This window comes from Salmo salar, chromosome 10 (genome assembly GCF_965601325.2).
Source record: "Salmo salar chromosome 10, fSalSal1, whole genome shotgun sequence".
Lineage (NCBI taxonomy): Eukaryota > Metazoa > Chordata > Actinopteri > Salmoniformes > Salmonidae > Salmo > Salmo salar.
Window position 1 is genome coordinate 112145357 of NC_138300.1, and position 25397 is coordinate 112170753.

General features: G+C 44.1%; 1 protein-coding gene across 2 annotated transcripts in view; it reads right to left on the minus strand.

Moving 5' to 3' along the window:
* Positions 1 to 4878: 4878 nt before the first annotated feature.
* The window catches only part of LOC106561546 (nuclear pore complex protein Nup160), a 32981-nt gene continuing 12462 nt past the window's right edge, over positions 4879 to 25397 (minus strand). Inside the window, exons 6-30 of one of the 2 annotated variants that reach the window (XM_014125623.3) lie at positions 24766 to 24999; positions 24491 to 24588; positions 24236 to 24320; positions 23864 to 24016; positions 23555 to 23725; positions 23286 to 23385; positions 22887 to 23052; positions 22537 to 22667; positions 20545 to 20708; positions 16330 to 16457; positions 16146 to 16216; positions 15768 to 15930; positions 15340 to 15409; positions 15035 to 15133; positions 10436 to 10552; positions 9969 to 10256; positions 8277 to 8382; positions 7927 to 8148; positions 7450 to 7560; positions 7139 to 7262; positions 6796 to 6894; positions 6507 to 6648; positions 6214 to 6339; positions 5446 to 5541; positions 4879 to 5311 (exon numbers count right to left, since the gene is read on the minus strand). In XM_014125623.3, the coding sequence (XP_013981098.3) occupies positions 5228 to 5311; positions 5446 to 5541; positions 6214 to 6339; positions 6507 to 6648; positions 6796 to 6894; positions 7139 to 7262; positions 7450 to 7560; positions 7927 to 8148; positions 8277 to 8382; positions 9969 to 10256; positions 10436 to 10552; positions 15035 to 15133; positions 15340 to 15409; positions 15768 to 15930; positions 16146 to 16216; positions 16330 to 16457; positions 20545 to 20708; positions 22537 to 22667; positions 22887 to 23052; positions 23286 to 23385; positions 23555 to 23725; positions 23864 to 24016; positions 24236 to 24320; positions 24491 to 24588; positions 24766 to 24999 (3348 nt within the window). In that variant the 3' untranslated portion in view covers positions 4879 to 5227. The remainder of the gene's footprint in view (positions 5312 to 5445; positions 5542 to 6213; positions 6340 to 6506; positions 6649 to 6795; positions 6895 to 7138; positions 7263 to 7449; positions 7561 to 7926; positions 8149 to 8276; positions 8383 to 9968; positions 10257 to 10435; positions 10553 to 15034; positions 15134 to 15339; positions 15410 to 15767; positions 15931 to 16145; positions 16217 to 16329; positions 16458 to 20544; positions 20709 to 22536; positions 22668 to 22886; positions 23053 to 23285; positions 23386 to 23554; positions 23726 to 23863; positions 24017 to 24235; positions 24321 to 24490; positions 24589 to 24765; positions 25000 to 25397) is intronic. The other variant, XM_014125624.3, reaches the window with a different exon arrangement.

The window sequence follows — 25397 nt, forward strand, 5'->3', positions numbered from 1 at the left end:
AATGCACCATTTTGTAAGTCGCTCTGGATAAGAGCGTCTGCTAAATGACTTAAATGTAATGTAATGTATTATGTAAAGGGTTGGTTATTCTACATTTGAAAGTTATCAAAACGCTTAGTATAGATTATCTACATAAATTCAGCAATTGCGTTCTGATATTACTCTGTAGGCTACGGACCTATTCAAAGCTTCCTCCGGCATCTCACCATACATCTGCCTGTAGTTATTGAGGTTGGTTTGTTGTGATTGAGAGGGGAGAAACCACTTTGGGAAAGGTTCTGACAGATGGGTGTGTCTTGGTGGTGGCAAAGACACACCCCACACCAACTCATGTTTGGCTTCTATCTTGGTGCTGGAATGTATAGTCCTGTGTGACTCAGATGGTAGAGCATGGTGCTTGCAACGTCAGAGTTGTGGGTTTGATCCCCACAGGGGACCAGTATGAAAAAGTAGGCACTCACTTCTGTAAATCGTTCTGGATTAGAGCGTCTGCTAAATGACTCAAATCTTCAGCGGGCGTTTTACGGGCTCCTGACCAATTCTGCTATTTTGTCTTCAACTTTTCTTGTACATAATGTTTCTGCCATCGTTTCCTATGACCAAAAAGAGCTTATGGATATCAGAACAGTGATCACTAACCTAGATTTGGATGAAGATTTCTACATCAATGAGTCTGTAGGACATACTGCTCACCCCGGACCAGGCCCTCATCCCCGACACAAGTAAGAGATGGTGATATAGGGGCAACCTAATGAAAATACAGTGGCGAGTAAATAAACCGCCTGTTCTATTGGAGATGAAACTGTACGAGCTCTGTTCCAGACTCATAGCAACGGGACCTGAAGAACTAATATCCTATATTTCTCGGAAAATTGATTGAACAAGGACATGGATAATATTCTAGCTGCTTTTTCTATACATTGGCAGAACAACAGCAGCGTGTGGTAAGCTCAAGGAGGGTGGTGTCTTAACAGCTGGTGCGCACTATTGAAAATGTGTGCTTCCATTAAGGAAGTCTAGGTGTTGCTTGCCTGAGCTGGAATACCTCATAAGCTATGACCATACTATTTACCAACAGTTTATCTGTATTTTTCGTAACTGTCTATTTACCACCACAAACCGATGCTGGCACTAAGACCACACTCAATGAGCTGTATAGGGCCATAAGCAAACAAGAAAATGCTCATCCAGAGGCGGCACTACTAGTGGCCGGTGATTTTAATGCAGATATACTGAAATCAGTCACACCTCATTTCTACCAGCATGTCACCTGTGCAACTACAGGTGGGAAAAAAAACAACCTCTTCATCACCTTTACCCCACACACACACACGCATACAAAGCTCTTCTTCGCCCTCCATTTGGCAAATCTGACCATAATTCCATCCTTCTAATTCCTGTTTACAAGCAAAAACTCAAGAAGTACCAGTGAGGCACTCAATGAGCTGCCCAGCAACACGAGCCTACCAGACGAGCTAAATGCCTTCCATGCTCACTTCTAAGCAAGCAACAGTGAACGATAAACACCATCATCCCAGACACACTGGACCTGGGTGTGCCAACCTGGCCATACTCGTGATGTTATCCGACAGTTGATAGTCGGATTGGATGATACTAAATGTTTATGCCTAAGTCGAGGTCAAAACGCCTCCCTGCACATTTATAGACCAAAAAAGATGCAGATTAGGAGCAGTGTGCAAAGGGGTGTGTGTCCTTAACTTTCAGCTGTCAGACAACTTTGCTGTCACTGTCATAATGCACATCGGTAGTTAATATTTTTTCCAACCCTCACCCAACTTGTTAGATAGTATGCACATTGATAGCTTGCTAGGCTAACAGGAGGTAGCAGCAATCTAAAGGATCAGACAGAAATATGCGAGAAGTGATGGGGTGAAATTATGAAGCGACTAGACCGAGAAATACGCCTTTGCACTATCCAATCAGAGCAGCAAGATCAACTTACAGCCCACCCTTCTCTTTACAGACAAGCAAACTACCCAGTTGAGTTAGTTAGACCACGTAGCACCTCACACTTTATTGAAAGAGGTGAGCTGGCACACAAAAATATTTTCCACCCCAACGGGGGTGCAACTCCCAACGGGCAAAGGAGAGGTGAAGGTGGAGTCATGCGTCCTCCGAAACAGGACCCGCCTAACCGCGCTCCTTAACACCCGCCAGCTTAACCCGGAAGCCAGCTGCAACAATGTGTCGGAGGAAACACCATTCAACAGACAACCGGGGTCAGCCTGGGAGGCACCCGGCCCGCCACAAGGAGTCGCTAGGGCGAGGCCAAGTAAAGCCCCCCCTGGTCAAGCCCACCCCTAACCCAGACGCTGGGCAAATTGTGCGCCGTCCTATGGGACTCCTGGCCACGGCCAATTGTGGCACAGCCCGGGAATGAACCCGGGTCTGTAGCAGACCGCTATGCCACTCGGGAGGCCCCCCGAAAATATCTTTACGATAGCGGATAATTACTAACAATACTCTGACAACCATATCAGGAAAATTTCCTATATCAGTTACGATACTCATTTTGTCCAACTACTCATCACTCGCATACCGACCCAACAGATTGCAATCTCTATTGCACTCCACACTGCCCTTTGCCACTTGGACAAAAGGAACACCTGTGAGAATGCTGTTCATTGACTGCAGCTCAGCATTCAACACTATAGTGCCCTCCAAGCTCATCACTACGCTAAGGACCCCGGGACTGAACACCCTCTGCAACTGGATCCTTGACAGGACACCCACAGATGGTGAGGCAACAACACATCTGCCACGCTGACCCTCAACACGGGGGCCCCTCAGGGGTGCATGCTTAGTCTCCTCCTGTACTCCCTGTTCACCCACAACTGCGTGGCCACACACGACTCCAAAAACAAGTTGGCCGACGACACGACACTGGTAGGTCTGATCACCGACGACGAGACCGCCTATAGGGAGGTCAGAGAGCTGGCAGTGTGGTGCCAGGACAACAACCTCTCCCTCAACATCAGCAAGACAAAGGAGCTGATCATGGACTACAGGAAACGGAGGGCTGAGCATGACCCCATTCACATCGACGGGGCTGTAGTGGAGCGGGTCGAGAGCTTCAAGTTCCTCTGTATCCACATCACTGAGGATCTATCATGGTCCAAATACACCAACACAGTCATAAAGAGGGCACAACGCCTCTTCCCCATCAGGAGACTGAAAAGATTTGGCATGGGCTCTCAGATCCTTAAGTTCTACAGCTGCACCACAGAGCATCTTGACTGTCTGCATCACCTCTTGGTATGGCAACTGCTTGGCATCTGAACGCAAGGCACTACAAAGGGTAGTGCGTACGGCCCAGTACATCACTGGGGCCTAACTCTGCCATCCAGGACCTCTATACCAGGCGGTGTCAGAGGAAGGCTCATACACTCAGTACTGTTACCATTTGCTATATACAAAGTTATCATTACTCATTATCTATTACCTTGCTTTAGTTCTTTATTTTTTGCTCTGCATTGTTAGGAAGGGTCCGCAAGTAAGCATTTCACTTGTCGTTTACGAAGCATGGCGAATAAATTTGGTGGCCACCCGCATTTCTTGAGCAAGCCAAAAAACGAGGCCAAATGCACGGGTGCAGTTCCCCTTTAACTCTGCCAAAAAAAGCTGACACTATTGGCTCGTCTTCCCAATTTTTCCCTTTCCTTGAGAGTTGCTTACATTTGGTGAAAGCCAAGTGTCAGTCTTGAATATACTTCCCTGTGTATTTGAGTGCAGGGTTCTTGTTGATTTTAAGCAGGAAGTTGCCTCGTTGTGTATGATGTAATTTTGCCAAGTCTACCTTTTTAGTTTGTTCAAGTACTAATAAAATTGCCTTCAGGACAACTTCTTAATACTAAGGAAAACTTTACTTGCATTGTAAAAGTTCACAGGCAGTAAAGTACAAAACAACATGTTTCAATAATTATCACAATGTACCTCCATAAAAAAATACACATTAAAATTGTTAGTTGGAACTCACAATCTACACTCAACGGCCAGTTCATTAGGTACACCACCCGTTCACAAAAATTGATGGCTCCTAAAGCCAGTCACGTGGCTTGCTATATTAAGCAGGCACAGAGGCATCAACGCATTCAGTTACTGTTCGATTTAACGTTAGAATGGGCAAAACAAGTGACCTAAGTGACTTTTAGCGTAGTATGACCATTGGTGCCGGATCCGGTATCTGCCAACCTCCTGGGCTTTTCACGCACGACAGGGTCTAGGGTTTACCGAGAATGGTGCAACAAACAAAACATCCAGTCAGCAGCAGTCCTGCCTGTGGATGAAAAACAGGTTGTTGATGAGACATGTTAAAAGAGAAGGGCAAGAATCGTGCAAGCTAACAGGAGGGCCACAAACAGACATAACGTCGCATCTCGGAACGCACAACTCGTCGATCCTAGTCACGGATGGGCTATTGCAGCAGACGCCCACTCCTATCAACTGGGCACTAAAAAAAATCCTGGTTCCCGTTGCATCATGCTGACGGCAGTCAAGATTTGGCGTAAACAGTATTAATCCATCCTGCTGGCAGTGGTGTACTAGTGTGGGGAATGTTTTCCTGGCACATGTTAGGTCCCTTGACCAACTGAGCAACAAACATTTGAAACCTTGTAGAATCCATGCCCAAAGAATTCAGGCTGTTCTGGAGGCAAAGAGTGGTCTGACCCAGTACTAGATGGGTTTACCTAGTAAACTGGCCAGTGAGTGTATACAGTAGATGTAAATGCAACAAGCAGGTAAGACGGACACTTTTTCCCCATTCCTCTTTTCCATATTCTTGAGCCCTCACTCTCAACGTTTGCCAGAAATTAGACAACACAAAATGTCTGCCACAAAACAATCTGGCAAAGTGCATACGAATAAGTCAGTTTAATTTACCCTTAGTACAAAAATACATGCATTTCCCTTCTTCCATTGAGTCTGTTTTGTGTTCCAGAGAGTCATGGACATTGTGAGTCAGCACCTGGAGGGGCAGTGGGGCCAGGCTCTACCCGATGCTGTACCCGATTCTTCACCCACCTCCTAAAGTGTGCACCTCCATCTTCCCCGTCATGGAATTAGCAATGGCGGAAACATCCCCCAGCCAATTCTTACACCAATCCAATGCTTTGAAATCCATGACTGAGTGTGTAAGTGCACACTTTGGTAGCAGAGTAGAATCTGGATGCAAGCAGTGCTGTGTTTTGACTGACAGACGGTGCTTCTACTGGGCCTGGAGCCTTCTCCTCGTCGTCTGGTCCACCAGTTTGTGGTAGTCATTCAGCTTGTCCTGCAGTTTCTTGTACATCTGAGATGGAGAGGACAAGTAATGAGGAGCGTGGTGGTGCATGTTAACTTTTAAACTGAGGACAGTCATGTCAGGTTTGATGTCAGCACAGGTTGTCAAACCGATTTCAAAAATAGTATTTCGAATCAACTTACTCTGGCGTTGGTCTGGGTCTCGTTGAGCGACTGGAGGAGCTGGTCGATGGATGTGTATGGGAGCCACACCAACGGCGCTGTGGCTGAGAGGGGCCTCTGTACAACACACCATTACCAGAGAGAAACAATTTAAAAAAGGACAAACATTTGACTTTTCAATCCATTATATTGACATTTTAGACCCTTCTCTAGAGATAAGAATCAAGTGTGTTCAACTAAGATGGGTAAAACAACCATGCATCAAACATGGGAAGTGACGTACACCGAGTGTACAAAACATTCGGAACACCTTCCTAATATTGAGTCGCATCCCCTTTTGCCCTCACAACAGCCTCAATTCGTTGGGGCATGCACTTTATAAGGTGTTGAAAGCGTTCCACAGGGATGTTGGCCGATGTTGACTCCAATGCTTCCCACAGTTGTGTCAAGTTGGCTGGATGTCATTTGGGTGGTGGACCATTACTGATACACAGGAAACTGTTGAGTGTTAAAAACCCAGCAGCGTTTTAGTTATTGACACAAACAGGTGCACCTGACACCTACCATACCGTTCTTTTGTCCTGCCCAGTCACCCGCTAAATGGGACACAAATATTCCATGTCTCAAGGCTTAACAATCCTTCTTTAACCTGTTTCCTCCCCTTCATCTACACTGATTGAAGTGGATTTAACAAGTGACATCAATAAGGGATCATAGCTTTCACCTGGTCAGTCTGTCATGTAAAGAGCAGGTGTTCCTAATATTTTGTACACTCAGTGTATAGTGTACCTCGATGCCAAAGTACTGGTGTCCCTTCCCCAGGAGGGCATCTACATACTCCAACACCAGCCCAGCTGCTGCCTCCAGCAGGTCGTAGTTCAGGTAGAGCCGTAACAACGCTGCAGCATCTACCCCCTAAAAACAAAACAAGCTTGTTTTATTATACATGGGGAGAAAATACAACTACAGAAAGGTACATTTATGGACTCGTCCATTTAATTCATATCTAGGGGTCCTTCTCAGAAAATATGCCTTGCATTTAGCGCAATATAAATACATGCACAAATACTGCACTCTCTCACCTTGTAGGCGTTGACCAGCCAGTCGGGCAGTGGTACACTGTGTGACAGCAGCTTGTTGATGACACAGCGATGGTGCTGAGCATTCTGAGTAGGATGCTTCTCCAGGTAAGAGGCCAGAAGGCGCCACGCCTCATCTGTCGCACTGGCGGAAAGTCATATTTTACATGATTTCACTTCTATTTTTATTGTTCAAGTTGACCTTTTTAATATTCCCAACTGCACCACAAGGTGGACAATGTGGTATTCACTAGCCAATTTGTACCATGAAGAGTTCATACATTTAACCAACCTTGACTCTTTGGTTGTGATGGTACACAGCTGATTGGCAGCCAGCCAGTTCCAGGCTTCATTCTGATCCTCCTCTCCACCGTACTGTAACTTTATACACCTGGAAATACAAACGGCAAGCATCACCACACCACTATCAACCCACAGGAAGGAAACCCCTGTATCTACATGTTAGTTCAGACAAGGCAAGACTGATTACTTTGGTGTGATCACTACAGGCTGAATACTAACTGCATGCATAACTAGGAAATTCACGTAAATCATGCATTGTCAACGAGAGATATGCGTAGAAATTCAAGTCACTCTATGCAGTTGACTCTGTCCTAACTGAGCCTGTTACTTACTTGAAGGCAAGTCCCTCGAAGACTGAAGTGAGGGAGAGTTTGAAGGTCTGGCAGAGAGAGAGGGCACAGTCGAACAGTCCTGATTGGACCAGTAGGGACACCATCTCCACTGCAGAGGCGCTGCCTGCAACACCACACACAGAACTGTGTTACATTTCTGGTGTTCGATTAGGGGTTTCCTTACAGGAATAATGTTCCCCCCTCTAAATGATCACATTAAGAGGTATCAAGGCAAAACATCATTGGTGACGGCTTACTGACAAGTTACTTTCCATTCACTTTTGAGAATATGTTATCAGTGTTGTTTGTACCTGCAATGGCAGCAGAGGGTGGATGATGCTGAGCCAGGGTGAGGCGGCTACGAGCCAGGGCGTACTCCTTCTGAAGGTCCTTCAGCTCCAGGATGTCTATCTGACCACTCACTGCAGGGACACGGATGTTAACTCCAAATGACACAACGACAAGGTTCCAGTTTAACAACGTTTACGCAACCATATTAGCACAATACACGGTTGCCATTGCACTCAGGCCAGGATCATCAACTACGAAACACCGGCACACTAATAACAGAGTAATAGCCCCGTAATAACAGGAATATAGGGATACTTAAAACATGAACTTAACGGACAAACAATTACAATACTGTAGAATTTAAAGAGCATGTCATCATACACATTTCCCACCATGTCCCAAACATAGTGGTGTAAAGATGGTAATGACCAAAAAGGAACATTTATAGCGGTAATTATAATAATCACAAATCGTTACCTATGCCTATAGTATCTCACCTGGACCAGTAGTAAACTCTCCATCGTAGTTCCTCTTTGGTGATGCAGCGGGCCTCACATACACCGCTCCAGAGGTGGGTTGGACAATCCAGGCGTAGTCAGATCTGATGAGCCGTAGACAGTTGAGGGAGGCCAGGCAACAGTTGACCTGTTTCTGTAGACCCAGCTGTGTCCTCACCTCCCGGCCCAGACGCATGCCGTACTCAAACATCACCGTACCCGCTGGAGGACACAGATAGGGCCAAACACATCAAAATAAAAACACACAAAATGGAGAGTAAAAAGAAATACCGCCAGCCACATTTCTAAACAAAGTGCTAATATGTGACAGAGTCCCAGGCTCCTCTCACCTTTCCTGTAGTTGTGTCTGTTGATGTGGAAGGCGTAGAGCAGCTCGTAGTAGTTGTGGGACATCAGGTCCACTGCTCTGGCTCTGGACTCTATGATGCTAACCACCTGCAGCCAGAAAAGAAACAAGGTCAAACACTTGATCTGATACAATTATATAGTCCATAATGCGCTCTAACCAAATGTAAAGAGAATGTACAGTCGTGGCCAAAAGTTTTGAGAATGGAAATTAATATTTGTGTCACAAAGTTTGCTGCTTCAGTGTCTTTAGATATTTTTGTCAGATGTTACTATGGAAAACTGAAGTATAATTACAAGCATTTCATAAGTGTCAAAGGCTTTTATTGACAATTACATGAAGTTGATGCAAAGAGTCAATATTTGCAGTGTTGACCCTTCTTTTTCAAGACCTCTGCAATCCACCCTGGCATGTTGTCAATTAACTTCTGGGCCACATCCTGACTGATGGCAGCCATTTCTTGCATAATCAATGCTTGGAGTTTGTCAGAATTTGTGGGTTTTTGTTTGTCCACCCACCTCTTGAGGATTGACCACACGTTCTCAATGGGATTAAAGTCTGGGGAGTTTCCTGGCCATGGACCCAAAATATCGATGTTTTGTTCCCCAAGCCACTTAGTTATCACTTTTGCCTTATGTCAAGGTACTCCATCATGCTGGAAAAGGCATTGTTCGTCACCAAACTGTTCCTGGATGGTTGGGAGAAGTTGCTCTCGTTGTGAGTGAGCCCACTCCCTTGGCTGAGAAGCAACCCCACACATGAATGGTCTCAGGATGCTTTACTGTTGGCATGACACAGGACTGATGGTAGCGCTCACCTTGTCTTCTCCGGACAAGATTTTTTTCCAGATGCCCCAAACAATCGGAAAGGGGGATTCATCAGAGAAAATTACTTTACCCCAGTCTAAACCCTGTACCTTTTGCAGAGTATCAGTCTGTCCCTGATGTTTTTCCTGGAGAGAAGTGGCTTCTTTGCTGCCCTTCTTGACACCAGGCCATCCTCCAAAAGTCTTTGCCTCACTGTGTGTGCAGATGCACTCACACCTGCCTGCTGCCATTCCTGAGCAAGCTCTATACTGGTGGTGCCCCGATCCCTCAACTTTATGAGACGGTCCTGGCGCTTGCTGGACTTTCTTGGGCGCCCTGAAGCCTTCTTCACAACAATAGAACCGCTCTCCTTGAAGTTCTTGATGATCCGATAAATGGTTAATTTAGATGCAATCTTACTGGCAGCAATATCCTTGCCTGTGAAGCCCTTTTTGTGCAAAGCAATGATGACGGCACGTGTTTCCGTGCAGGTAACCATGGTTGACAGAGGAAGAAATGATTCCAAGCACCACCCTCCTTTTGAAGCTTCCAGTCATATTCGAACTCAATCAGCATGACAGAGTGATCTCCAGCCTTGTCCTCATCAATACTCACACCTGTGTTAACGAGAGAATCACTGACATGTCAGCTGGTCCTTTTGTGGCAGGGCTGAAATGCAGTGGAAATGTTTTTTGGGGATTCAGTTAATTTGCATGGTAAAGAGGGACTTTGTAATTAATTGCAATTCATCTGATCACTCTTCATAACATTCTGGAGTATATGCAAATTGTCATCATACTAACTGAGGCAGCAGACTGAAAATTAATGTCATTCTCAAAACTTTTGGCCACGACTGTATGTGTGTCTACCTCATCGTGCAGGTTGACGTAGGAGAACTGGACCAGGTCCTGAAGTTGAGAACGCTCACACAGAACCACAACAAGCTGACGCAAACAGTCTAACTGGCTGCTGGAGTCAGGGTTCTGTGTGAGGGCTTCGTAGGCTTGGCTGTTGTGTCCTAGGTCCAGGTGATGCTTGAAGATGCGGGTCCACAGGGCAGCCTGACTCCTGGGGTCATTGACGGCCTCCGTGATGGCCAGAGTGGCTAGATGGATGACCAGCTCTGGCAGACCAACGTCCTCCAGCAACCGCAGCACCTAACACACACTTGAGAATAAGTAAAAACACTGTACAAAAAAAATTACAAATAAAAAATCTCATTCCACACAGGTGCATCCAGACTGTGTTTGAAAGGGTTCGTAGGGCACGAGCACCCGACTACATTTAATAAATAATCTAATAATATATTATTTAAAGAACGGGTTCCCTTAGTAACCTTGTTGTAGTACTGTAGTCTCGGTGCAGCCGCAGCTTTCTCCTTGGCTCCTGTCAATCTCAGAAGAAACTCCTCCCTCTCCACCTCCACTGCCGCCTCCTGGAAACACTGTAGTGCCTGGACACAACATGCCACAAATGGGGGTCAAAAAACATCTACTGGTGCTGCTCTGTCACACCACCGTCAGCAGCATACCACCCTGCTGACTTGCTTCTGAAGCTAAGCAGGTTTGGTCCTGGTCAGTCCCTGGATGGGAGACCAGATGCTGCTGGAAGTGGTGTTGGAGGGCCAGGAGGCACTCTTTCCTCTGGTCCAAAAAATATCCCAATGCCCTGTATAGGGTGCCGTCTTTCGGATGGGATGTTAAACGGGTGTCCTGACTCTCTGAGGTCATTAAAGATCCCATTGCACTTATTGTAAGAGTAGGGGTGTTAACCCTGGTGTCCTGGCTAAATTCCCAATCTGGCCCTCATACCATCACGGCCACCTAATCATCCCCAGCTTACAATTGGATCATTCATCCCCCTCCTCTCCCCTGAAACTATTCCCCAGGTCGTTTCTGTAAATGAGAATATTTTACCAGGTAAGTTGACTCAGAACACAAAGGTAAAATAAAATAAACACCTGTGAAGCAACAACTCAGAAATATTACATATTTCATGCTTTCAGCCACTACACCTTCTGTACTACCGCAACAACTCTTCCCATAGTCATAATGGCACGTTGAAATGCAACCGCAACTCTTAAAGTGGAACTGACTGCATTTGAGCAACATGATATCTTATTAAAATATGTTATTGTGAACCCCCAGGAAGCATGACACTTTTTTAAACATTTTCTGACAAGCGAGCACTTAGTATACGTAAACTTGAAAATGACCATATCTAAGGCATTTGTGAAAGTTCTATAGCAATATAGAGTGGGAAAGCAGCCATGCGTTTGGACAATTAACTGTAGTAACTATAACATCTCTCTTGTCCAGGACCAGAGCTTACCCAGACTGGTGCGCGATAGCCAATTCGGAGCTACAGTAGGCCTTTATTTGCCACAGGCCTGGCATCATTCACTATGAACTGGACTGTGTGTTTACAGGCAATTACAACAGTATGACTTTTGATCATTAGAACGCAGTCGCCAAAAGCCTCAAAATACACCTGCATGGATTTCTGCAAATATGTCAATACCACTTGGGAGTCCTCTTACATTTGGGAACTTGACAGTCCTATTCAAATAAACAAACAAACATGAAAAGGTAGGCCCTCTCTCCCTCAGTTATGGACATCAACAAAAATATCAACAACTAATGCTAGCCAGAGAAAGATGAGCTAACATCTAACGAAGGAACATTAGATAAACCAAAACTTCTTCAACTAGTTGGCCGTCAAAATTGCACTGATAATTGATAGGAAATTGTTGCCTTTTCGTTCTTCTGCAGCTTACCTGCTAACAACGCATGCTTGTCCCAACCAAGCACCCAAAGCTAACCAATTGTATTGTCATTCCCAGCCTTTGTTACAGTCGTCCGTTTTTTTATCCAAAATATTGAGCCTTTGAAACTGAAACAGTGCATCCCGAATGTAGGCAGCAAACATTGTACCAGGACAGCTGTGATTTACAACCTGATAGCAATAATTTGGCTAGCTTGCTAGCTAGCTACAGTGAGGGAAAAAAGTATTTGATCCCCTGCTGATTTTGTACGTTTGCCCACTGACAAAGAAATTATCAGTCTATAATTTTAATGGTAGGTTTATTTGAACAGTGAGAGACAGAATAACAAAAAAATCCAGAAAAACACATGTCAAAAATGTTATAAATTGATTTGCATTTTAATGAGGGAAATAAGTATTTGACCCCCTCTCAATTAGAAAGATTTCTGGCTACCAGGTGTCTTTTATACAGGTAACGAGCTGAGATTAGGAGCACACTCTTAAAGGGAGTGCTCCTAATCTCAGTTTGTTACCTGTATACCTGTATGTCAGGGACAAGATTGTAGACCTATACAAGGCTGGAATGGGCTACAAGACCATCGCCAAGCAGTTTGGTGACAACAGTTGGTGCGATTATTCGCAAATGGAAGAAACACAAAAGAACTGTCATTCTCCCTCGGCCTGGGGCTCCATGCAAGATCTCACCTTGTGGAGTTGCAATGATCATGAGAACGGTGAGGAATCAGCCCAGAACTACACGGGAGGATCTTGTCAATGATCTCAAGGCAGCTGGGGCCATAGTCACCAAGAAAACAATTGGTAACACACTACGCCATGAAGGACAAATCCTGCAGCGCCCGCAAGGTCCCCCTGCTCAAGAAAGCACATATACATGCCAGTTTGAAGTTTGCCAATGAACATCTGAATGATTCAGAAGACAACTGGGTTAAAGTGTTGTGGTCAGATGAGACCAAAATGGAGCTCTTTGGCATCAACTCAACTCGCCGTGTTTGGAGGAGGAGGAATGCTGCCTATGACCCCAAGAACACCATCCCCACCGTCAAACATGGAGGTGGAAACATCATGCTTTGGGGGTGTTTTTCTGCTAAGGGGACATGACAACTTCACCGCATCGAAGGGACGATGGACGGGGTCATGTACCGTCAAATCTTGGGTGAGAACCTCCTTCCCTCAGCCAGGGCATTGAAAATGGGTCGTGGATGGGTATTCCAGCATGACAATGACCCAAAACACACAGCCAAAGCAACAAAGGAGTGGCTCAAGAAGAAGCACATTAAGGTCCTGCAGTGGCCTAGCCAGTCTCCAGACCTTAATCCCATAGAAAATCTGTGGAGGGAGCTGAAGGTCCGAGTTGCCAAACGTCAGCCTCGAAACCGTAATGACTTGGAGAAGATCTGCAAAGAGGAGTGGGACAAAATCCCTCCAGAGATGTGTGCAAACCTGGTGGCCAACTACAAGAAACGTCTGACCACTGATTGCCAACAAGGGTTTTGCCACCAAGTACTAAGTCATGTTTTGCAGAGGGGTCAAATGCTTATTTCCTTCATTAAAATGCAAATCAATTTATAACATATTTGACATGCGTTTTTCAGGATTTTTTGTTGTTGTTATTCTGCCTCTCACTATTCAAATAAACCTACCATTAAAATTATAGACTGATCATTTCTTTGCCAGTGGGCAAACGTACAAAATCAGCAGGGGATCAAATACTTTTTCCCCTCACTGTACCTCCAGACACAAATGAGAGAATGCCTTACTTTGACCATTTTACTCACCCTAGCAGAGCTGGTTAGGCTGTTTACATGTTATCCAGAACGTTCGTGACTAACTTACTTTGCCTATGTTTACTGACACCGGCCACATTCAGCAGGTGTTGATGTTCGTAAATTCATCAGTTATTCTGAGCTCTGGCATACTCAGATGAGAGTACTCTGAAATTGGAGTAGATAGCCAGAGTGAACTTGCAAACGCAAGAGATATGCTAACTGGATAAGTCGTTCAAGTTCTTGCTAGCTAACCAAATGACACCTGCATCTCTAGCTGTGTATAGCCACCGGAAAACGATACGAGGGGAAAAAGTAATTCGACCCACTCCTCCAGTGACATGACATCTTCCTAGCAGCTATCTAACGTTAAGCTAAAAACACGGAGCCTGTTACATATAGCTACGATAGCCTATTAGCCACATTATGACCGACTTGTGATCATCGCCCTTGCTAGTTTGATTGTATTGTCATTCCCAACCTTTGTTACATTCATCTGTTTTTGTACAAAATGATGAGCCATTGAAACAGTGCATCCCTGAATGAAGGCAGCAAACATTGTACCAGGCCAGCTGTGATTTACACTGATAGCAATCATTTTTGACTACCAAGAAATGTACTGGTGAATTATATACACTGAACAAAAATAACACAACATGTAGTGTTGGTCCCATGTTTCATGAGCTGAAATAAAAGATACCAGAAATGTTCCATACGTACAGAAAACATTTCTCTCAAATTTTGTGCACAAATGTGTTTCCATCCCTGTTAGTGAGCATTTCTCCTTTGCCAAGAAAATCCATCCACCTGACAGGTGTGACATATCAAGAAGCTGATTAAACAGCATGATCATTACACAGGTGCACTTTGTGCTGGGGGCAATAAAAGGCCACTAATATGTGCATTTTGTCACAACAATGCCACAGATTTCTCAAGTTGTCCACCAGACATTTTGCCAGAGAATTTAATATTCATTTCTCTACCATAAGCCGCATCCAATGTAGTTTTAGAGAATTTGGCACTACATTGAACCGGCCTCACAACCGCAGACCACATGTAACCAAGCCAGCCCAGGACCTCCACATCTGGATTCTTTACCTGCGGGATCGTTTGAGACCAGCCACCCGGACAGCAGATAAAACAGTATTTCTGTCTGTAATAAAGCCCTTTCGTGGGGAAAGACTCCTGATTGGCTTGGCCTGGCTCCCAAGTGGATGGGTCTAGGCCTACCTATGGAATGTTGAGGCAAATAGAACCTTTTTTTGTTGTTTTTATCTTAAAGGTTTGTAGCATAAATTGGGAATTTGATATTGACTGATATGATTGTCTGTTTGTTCCATATGTGAAAATAAGTTAAAACGCTGTCAGTTCCACTTTAAAACACACACCTTCTGTCCCTCTCCATTGGCCAGGTAACATTGGCCCAGCATGAAGCGGCAGGAGCCCACGTTAACCTGACACCACGGCCCAATGAGACGCACATACTCCTGAAGAGAGAGAAAAGGAGAGCTTAAGAAAATATTCTATTTAAAAATGCATCAGTTGGCTTTTTAATTAAATCTGCTTCAATCAATAAATACATATATTTATTGTCCCAATTAGGACATTGGTTATGCAGTCAAGGTAAAAAAAAAACATGATGCAACACAAATAGTGTGTGAGAGGGTTGTTGAGTCCGTGGGAAGCGTCTCACCTGTAGTTGTGCGTACTGGCAGTTGCCCATCAGACACTCAGGGAACTGGAAGCCAAGGTTGTTGGGCCAGCTTTCGAGATAGTGTTAAGGGCCAACCTTGACATTATTTACAGTACACCTCATTGCAACCCTCTAAGACTAATAGTCAAATCGTTGCCTAAAGCACATCAAATGTAGCTTTGCCTCGCTTTAATAGCATAGCATGTGCTAGCCATGTGGTATGTAATAACCTTGCGTAAAGCATATTAACTCTAGCCTCGTCTAGCCTAGCCGTGTATGAGGACAGAAATAACATTGCCTAAATATCAATTTTAGGGCTCGCCCAGCTTAAAAATATGCCAACTGTGTAGATAACCTTTCCTAGGGAAACATCAACTTTTGCTTAGCCAAGCACAGTCGTGTGTGTGTGTGTAGGTGTAGTAGGATACAGTTGCTGAGCCAGCAGGGTGACCACGCTGGAGACCATGTGGGGCCAGTGGAGCAGGGCTGTGCCCGGGGAGAGGCTGTGCTGCTTTGAGTAGATTTGGGTAATGATGGCCTTCCGCGCTACGCTCTGGTAGAACAGCTCCACCACCGTCTGGGGGCTCCGGACTGAGGGGGGAAAGAAAACGGAGTTGGATACAGGGATGTGATCAGGACAATATAGACAATCAAGAAAACTCAGACAAAAGTATGATATTGGTTTGGGTTAGCTAGGCATATTGCAATGATGTATGAATAGAGGGCAATGTCAGAAAAGCAGGAAAAAAAGTAATCGCTTAGAGAGAGGCTTGAAGTCACCACAGAGGCTACACATAGGACCTGACCTGATCTGTTGCTGGCCATAGCTGGAGAATCAGACAGCTCCAGGACTGACAGGTGCTGCAGGTTGGCATCTCTGGAGGGAGAACACAACGTCAACCAGGCAGAATTCACTGAATTCAATACTGTGTGTTGTGTTGCTTTGCGTTGGAATGCGTGTCTGTTGTGTGTGTTTGTGTGTGTGCGTACATGATGTCAAGAGGCACGGTGGTGGTCAGGCTCTGGGTGATGTGTTTGAGGAGATAGTAGGAGGAGAGAAGCTGAGAGGAGCGGGGGATCAGGTCCTGTTGTAGCTGAGACCCTCCACCCGGGAACACCTGGAGAACACACAGTTAAGTCAAAAGAGCAGACTGACGTGTGTGTGTGATGTAGGGCGGACCATATTTAGTCGACAGGTCAATTGTTTGTTGGTCGACCAAGATTTCTTCAGTCGAGCAGTAACAAAAAACGTATTTCATGGTGTACAAGACACCTGTCTGTCTGTGCGCCTGTCTGTGGACTAATCTATTGTGGAGGCCGTGAGGATGGCAGTCCATCACTAAGACATGCGCTATTGAAATTGTATATGGTTATATTACCTAAGAACAATGGTGCAACACTAATACAAATATTTTAGAACAAATGCACTTTCTCCCGCGTTGGATAGTGGTCACTGTCCACGGTTCTGAAACATCAATGTGCTGTTGAATTGGCGCCTTTTCCTAGACCATGTTGCTATGTGCATAATAGCAAAGTTAATCAGCATATTGGTGTTGAGAACAATGCGACGAAGACAGCAGTTGGAGTTAGCAGAAGAGAAAAAAGCACTTACCTTAATTTTCGAAGAAAAGTGAGAGGAAACGCCAACTTAATTAGGTCTATAATGAATAGCTTAACTTAAATGCGCCTGGCTTTATAAATCATACATATACACCGAAATAAGACGGTTTTGTGTGTTTGTTTAATAGCCTACTGATTCCGTGAGCACCAAGCCTCAGCCACTACATGTCGGTCAAACAATTTCACAAATGTGGCTGTTTTTAAATCTTTGCCATGCTGTAATAAAGGCTTTACACTTTTTTCCATTAGAACAGCCTCTGGTATTACTTACAATTTATTTAGTGTTGTTTACACTTCCAAATTGTCTGAAAAAATATTTATAATAACCCTCCTTTTCTTGATATTATTGTCATCATTATAATAAGTAATGTCATTATCATCAATAGGCTTAGTATAGCAGCCTTGTATGACAACCATCGAGCTGTAGGCCAAAGAGCGCATCCTGTTTAGTCTTAATACTGTAACTTAAGCATATATTTCAATTATTGATGCACCGATATGACATTTTCGGCCAATACCGATATCCGATATTTTCCTTGCCAAAACAAAAACGATACTTAATATTTTAGCGGCCTTTTAAGTATTCTAGTACAGTTAAATAGTTAACACGGACGCAGCGGTCTAAGGCACTGCATCTCAGTGTAAGAGGCGTCACTTCAGTCCCTGGTTCAAATCCAGTCTATCACATCCGGCCGTGATTGGGAGTCCCATAGGGCGGCGCACAATTGGCACAGCGTCGTCCGGGTTTGGCCGTCATTGTAAATAAGAATTTGTTCTTAACTGACTTGCCTAGTTAAATAAAAGGTTACACACACACAGTTATTTTGTTGGCGTTTACGTAGGGTCCCCATTACCAGTAAAACAATCAACCTAGTTCTTTCACCAACTTGCTGTTTCGTTGTTCATTTGTTCAGTCTCAAGCAGAATTTATATGGAACGCCGTTTGGATCTTTGCGATGGAATGTCGTTTGCGTGTCAAAATATACTATTTAACGTGTCAATTAAGCTTGTTGACCAATCAGGACCTGAATATAGCTGCACGTCACAATTTAACGCGTTCATAATTTTTTTAATGTAGTTATTACACAATCACTTGTATTTCATATGTCACAACGATTCATCGATACGTATGCTATGATGCTGTTAAAGTTGTCTTGCGCACCTACAGTGCTGGTCATAAAAAAATAATAATTGCTAGCTCATGAATGCAAACAATGTTCTTCCCCAAAACCATAGCAAAACGACAATCTGTTTCAGTAGCTACCTAACTATATAGCTAGGTCTCATCTAAAATAGCCCTAATTAATAAGAGTTCTTATTTGATTAATGGTGGTCGGACCCATCTATGTGAAGCTAGCCACAATAAGGATTAGCCACAATAGTGGACTTTGCGGTAAGCCTTCAAAATAAACGTATGGCATAATTCTACTATTTGTATTAATTTGCATCACTGTCAATGACACTTATTTTGAAGGCTAACCGCAAAGTCCACTATTGTGCCTAATCCTTATTGTGGCTAGCTTCACAACACATAACCCGGTCCGGTCGAGCCTCACTAGCCAGACTAAGCTAGCTGGCTGCTTATAACGTTAGCTTTGGACAACAGGGTTAAGTAGCTGGCTAGCTATTTATTTTCATGAACTGAAGTTCAATTTCAATAAGCGAACTACAATACTTACAAGGATTCCTAAATCATTGCTAAGAATAATGAAAATGACAGCAGTTTCTACTGGTCATTGTTTTCAGGCTGGTTGTATTGGTGCTAGCAAGGTACCAAGCTAAAGCTAGCTACTCCAGAAGTTGGTCAAACAAATTATGCTTTATTACCAACGTGGTATTGAAAACACATCGTTCATGGCCGGTGTTTGCAGACTTTTTTGTACAGCTTTGACAGTGCTACTGTATCTTTTTTTTGGCATGCAAAGACCCAAAACGGTGTTCCATAGTATGTATGTCGTGAAGCTAATAGCAGTAACGCTATTACTGGGCAACTCCGGTAGAGCAACGTCTGAAAAATAGCACACTTGGTAGTGTGTACCGGTGCTCGACCAGATGGCGAAAGCCAACATCACCCACGACAGAGAACGGTTGATTGTCAAGGGCAATGTATTCCATTATCTTGGCGTTAATGGATTTCGTCTTTTGAGTTCTCTCACTGAAATGTTCTTACTCTTTCAAATGACTGTCCCACTGTAGCTCAGTTGGTAGAGCATGGCGCTTGCAACGCCAGGGTTGTGGGTTCGATTCCCACGGGGGGCCCGTATGTAAAAATGTATGCACTCTACTGTAAGTCGCTCTGGATAAGAGCGTCTGCTAAATGACTAAAATGTAAACATGTTGACTGCTCGATCCACACAGCAGACATTGTGGGCTAGGTTAGGAATGCTGTGTTGCATGTGTAGCGCAAAATTTTACGTGGGGTCATTACGTCATGTACCTATGTTATATAGGTATGCACGTCAGCTTTGACGTCGGCTTTGCACATCAATTCCGATATCATGCATCCCTAATTTCAATGCTTATATAGGCTACTGTATCAATCATTCATGTCATCACACAGCATGAGTCATTCAAGAGATTAAATGCAATCAAGAATTTGTTTTCAAATAAAATAAAGCAACATGAATAATTAGCGTAAACGATAAATAAACCGTTCCATTTTGGAAATTGCATTCATGAATGAATGAGACTGTTTTTAGTCTTAACTGTAATAAAGGCTTTACAAAAACTTTAGACTCTGGTATTCTTATCATTTATTTTGTGTTGTTTACATTGTTCCAAATGGTCAGAAAAATGATATTGTAATCTAACAGCACCTGTTTGGCACACATAATATGCATGCAGTGCTTGCTCCTTACCTTCTTTTTCTTTATCCAGTATTTTCCACAACTAGTCATTTATTCCACACATCCAACTTTCCCTTTACCTCCTGAACAACCAGTAAAGATTCCCTCGTTTCGAGTTGGTCTGTCACGTCCTTTGTATTCATTTTGCTGTCACATGTGTTCTGTGTTTGTTATAACCAATTTATTGATGCGATTATGATATGCTATAGGTCAGGCCCCATTGGTCCCGTGCATGCAATGCATACGTGTCAAGTAAAGAGAGCAAAGGTTGAGGGAATAGGGAATGCTTTTCCTAAACAAATGAGGGATTTCGGTAACAAAAATTCAGTCAGAAATGGCTGTAATTATGTTGCAGCTTCAGCAACATGGACAGCGTGATAAACACAAAGTTTTGTAGTGTTCGCTGCAGCATGGAGGAGAGAGACAAATGGGTGCTAGTCACACGGTCACTCACTAATTCTTTTAACACAGCATAGCAAGTCTGCAATTGCTGTCAGTCTCTCTCTGGTCATTAATGTGTCTTAATTATTTCAAACAGTGCGCTTAGAATTAGACAAGCTCAGTGCATATAGTTGATTTGATTAAAACACATAGGCTGTGTCTACAAAAATAAGTTTTACAATTCCGATTGGTCGAAAGAACAGTCTCCTCTCAGTCAACCAAGATTTGTTTTTGTTGGGGTCAGCCCTAGTGTGATGCGTTTGTATTTCTGTCTCAGTGTGTGTGTACTACTACTTACATTGTCTCCTTGACGTAGGTAGAGCTGCTGCAGTATGAGCAGGTCCCTACAGAACAGGGCTCTGGTCATGGCCATCTGACAGACAGCCTGACACACCACAGCCACCGCCACACTGCTACCATACAGCTGGGACAGACTGATCCGCCACGACAGGGACTGGCCTGCTGGGGCACACACATCAGTTTAAACCGATCCATTTTCATACAAACTGAGCTCAAACATTCAGTTTAAGTTCCTACTCAAATAATAATAAAAACTAAACTTACCAGTCAATAAATGACACCATATAGCATTATCTAGGGCTAATCTGTGTTGATATACAGTACCAGTCATAAGTTTGGACACCTACTCATTCAAGGGTTTTTATTTATTTTTACAATTTTCTACATTGTAGAATAATAGTGAAGACATCAAAACTATGAAATAACATGGAATCATGAAGTAAGCAAATAGTGTTAAACAAATCAAAATATAATTTTAGATTCTTCAAAGAAGACACCCTTTGCCTTGACAGCTTTGCACACTCTTGGCCTTCTCTCAACCAGCTTCACCTGTAATGCTTTTCCAACAGTCTTAGGAGTTCCCACATATGCTGAGCACTTATTGGCTGCTTTTTCGTCACTCTGCGGTCCAACTCATCCCAATTGGGTTGAGGCTGGGGGGGATTGTGGAGGCCAGGTCATCTAATGCAGCACTCCATCACTCTCCTTCTTGTTCAAATAGCCCTTACACAGCCTGGAGGTGTGTTGGGTCATTGTCCTGTTGAAAACAAATGATAAGCCCAAACCAGATGGGATGGTGTATCGCTACAGAATTCTGTGGTAGCTATGCCGGTTAAGTGTGCCTTGAATTCTTAATACAATCACTGACAGTGTCACCAGCAAAGCACCCCCACACCATAACACCTCCTCCTCCATGCTTTACGGTGGGAAAAACACATGCAGAGATCATCCATTCACCTACACTGCGTCTCACAAAGACATGGCGGTTGGAACCAAAAATCTCCAATCTGGACTCAAGACCAAAGGACAGATTTCCACCTGTCTAATGTCCATTGCTCGTGTTTCTTGGCCCAAGCAAGTCTCTTCTTATTGGTGTCCTTTAGTAATGGTTTCTTTGCAGCAATTCAACCATGAAGGCCTGATTCATGCAGTCTCCTCTGAACAGTTGATGTTGAGATGTGTCTGTTACTTGAACTCTGAAGCATATATTTGGGCTGCAATTTCTTAAGCTTATAACTCAAATGAACTTATCCTCTGCAGCTGAGGTAACTCTGGGTCTTCCTTTCCTGTGGCGGTCCTCATGAGAGCCAGCTTCATCATAGCGCTTGAAGGTTTTTGCAAATGTACTTGAAGAAACTTTCAAAGTTCTTGAAATGTTCCGGATTGACTGACCATGTCTTAAAGTAATGATGGACTGTCATTTCTCTTTGCTTATTTGAGTTGTTCTTGCCATAATATGGACTTGGTCTTTTACTAAATAGGGCTAATTTCACAACTGATTGGCTCAAATGCATTAAGGAAAGAAATTCCACAAATTAACTTAAGGCACACCTGTTAATTGACATGCATTCCAGGTGCCTACCTCATGAAGCTGGTTGAGAGAATGCCAAGAGTGTGCAAAGCTGTCATCAAAGCAAAGGGTGTCTAATTTGAAGAATCTGAAATATATTTTGATTTGTTTAACACTTTTTTGGTTACTACATGATTCCACGTGTGGATGACCACACACCATAGCAGGGGGTGTGGATGACCACACACCATAGCAGGGGGTGTGGATGACCACACACCATAGCAGGGGGTGTGGATGACCACACACCATAGCAGGGGGTGTGGATGACCACACACCATAGCAGTCATCTTTTTTTTTTTTTTAAATGTTTAATAAAAAAAACATGGAATGAGTAGGTGTGTCAACTTTTGACTGGTACTGTATATTAGCCATGGTATAGTGTGGTAGGTATAGCATGGTATAATATTATATAGGTCTTACCTATGGTGAGAGACCCCTCTCCTGGCTCCGAGTCAGTCTCCAGGTCCATCTCTCTGATCAGCACGGCCATGGCTGCCAAAGGGTTACGGACATCCTGTAGTTTGTTATGGATGTCCTCGATCACATTCTCACTACGATGGGAATGAAATATGCATAACAGTCAGTCACGAAACTCCACATAGCACGGCAATGCCTGCATGTGAATGACCCATAGGAGGTCAAGAACATTTGTTGGTTGAAATTATTTTTCCTATGACAATTTTTTCCCAAATCATTAATTGACTTTCAACTGGCCTCCATAGACAGTACATAGTCATTTTCAAAAACTGTTGAGGTGTGTGCGTACTGACTTGTCGTTGGCCAGTAAGTTCTCCAGCACCATCTCCGCAGCCCTCTCAGGTGACTGGAGATGTTCCAGGGCTTTCTCCATCTCATAGGCCATGTCCCCCGGCACCGCGTCACTCACCAGCCTCAGACACTGCACCAGCTGCAGCACGTCACGACCAACCTCCGGGTCTGGACATAGGGAAACATGGTACGAGGTGAAACTGGGATGAGTTAGGGAGTCCTGCAGAGCCAAAATGGCAAACAATGTCTACCTTTTCAACAAGGAGAAACAAATTCACATTGAACCACTTAAAGCCAGAATGGCTACACTTGACAAAAACCCAGTAGGTAAAGAGCTCTCTGGATCTAAAATGGCTACTATACATTCTCAGTAGACACAGATGAATGAGAGAGGTCTTTACCTTCAGCCACGGGTGTCTCTTCCTCTGAGAACAGGTACTCATCAAAAGACAGGTACAGGTGCTCCACAGCAAAGCAGGGCACCAGGAATGACACAAAGCCCTGGATCAAACACAGTCAATTATTGACTGCAATCCAGCAAAATTATTTTAATATGAAACATGAAAAAAGTATGTTTTAAATGACCAGGTTTCCTTTGTCCCCTTTTGGGTCACATGGTCCCAAATCAACTAAACATATGCAAGAATGTAGTCTCTCTTCCAATCTGTACCTTCTTCAGCACACAGACCATGTGTGTATGTGGGTTGAGCAGCAGGCCCAGCGGTGTGGCCAGAGCCTCCTGGTACTGTAGACAGCAGGTATAGAACTTGGACCAGAACTCCACCTGTAGCTGCCTGTACTCCTCCTGGCTGAACTCAAACTCTGTCACACTGCTCTGCAGCTAGAGCGGGAGAGAGTCATACATGTAGGAAACGTAGCAGAAACAAGCTGAGAAAAAAGTCAGAATGAGACGGTGTGTGTGTGTGTGAGTCAGATGGAGAGAGAATACGCAGAAAGCAGGGAGCCTGGTCTAGCTTACCTCCTTCTCCACAGCCACCGTCACCTCTTTCTTGAGGGTCTCCCAGGGGAGATCAGTGATTCGCTCTGTGCCTCTCCTGTAAATCTGTAGGGCTTTGACTAGAGCAGAGGCAGTGAATCTCAGGGGGGAGAAGAGCATGTCCAGGTAGGTCTCCTGTCATAACACAATAGATATGAGTTTTTTTCTGATGTGGGTAGGCACAATAGTGACAATATGGAATAGGAGGATACTGATAAATTGCAATGATGTTTGGATAGAGGGCGATGTCATCAAATCAGGTTCTGATTAATCCGTTAATTTAATAAATGAAATCAGATTAATCAATTCAAATCCCATTTGATATCAGTGATGAATGATGTGGTGCTGTCTTACCCTGGGGTCCTGGTCTGCTCCGATGTGGACCTCTTCCTCAGGGGCAGGCTGCACAAAGACCTGGTTCCACTGACCTGCCGTGGAACTGTAACGTCACAATGGAGGTAAGCAGAGTAGGAAATGGACAACACTCCAAATTATATTCATTTCCCCCCAGAAAACTAAATTCACAATGTTACAGAGATCATCTCTTGATATATAGGCATACAAGTCCATTATACTATCCAAAGGATAATCGAAACATGTCATGCTCACTGTTCAAAGTTGATGTATTTCACCACGGTTTGGTTGGTATCGTCCAGCCACAGGCCCCAGATGTCCGTAGAAGTGAGAGCAAAGTCCACCAGTGTCTCCTAATCACACCAGGACACACAGGAGAGGAGTCAGGCTGACAAAACATTATATTACTGAGATGAGACTTTCCGCTAACTAACACACAATATCAAAATTCCAGACACATTCCAAACCGACACACATTCTTCCGCAAAGACAACCCCTACCCACACCCTCCAGACCTCTCCTTCAGTTACCTGTGTGGAAAACAGTGAGGAGATGTGGTCCAGGCTGTAGCGGTTGTTGTCTGTGGCCACCAGCTGCAGCACAGTGAACTGTCCCCTGGAAGGTACGGCCAGGTAGATGGCCAGACACAGCCCCGTGGAGGAGAAGGCTAGCCGCAGCCGATGGCCCTGTCCTGAGGAACGCTTCACCCCCCGGCACGCTGGCATGTACTCCAACATGTCAGCCTCCATCAGACATGCCTGGTCCTGTAGGGTGAGGGAAGGAGGGACTTCCCATGTTAGCAAAAAACGGTTTCAGTTAGATTTTTTAAAATTATTTATTTTGTTGATATCCAGGTTAATATTCCTCATCATTTAATCAATTAGGCCTACTTTTAGATCCAAATGAAAAAGTTCAACATCCTTCCTCTAAAGGACATAAAGTTGCAATCCATTGGGGTGAAACTGCTATGTCCATTTGCGATATTACAACAGCGACGTCACTTTAACAAAAAAATAACACTTATTCCCTCAGAAATCATTGCACATGGGATAAAACGGCAGAGTATGTATGTACTACCATTTATTTTGTTCTACGTTTCTTGGGGAGACCAGTGGCACTGTTTCACAGATCTCAGCTTTAACAGGATGTTTATTTTATTTAA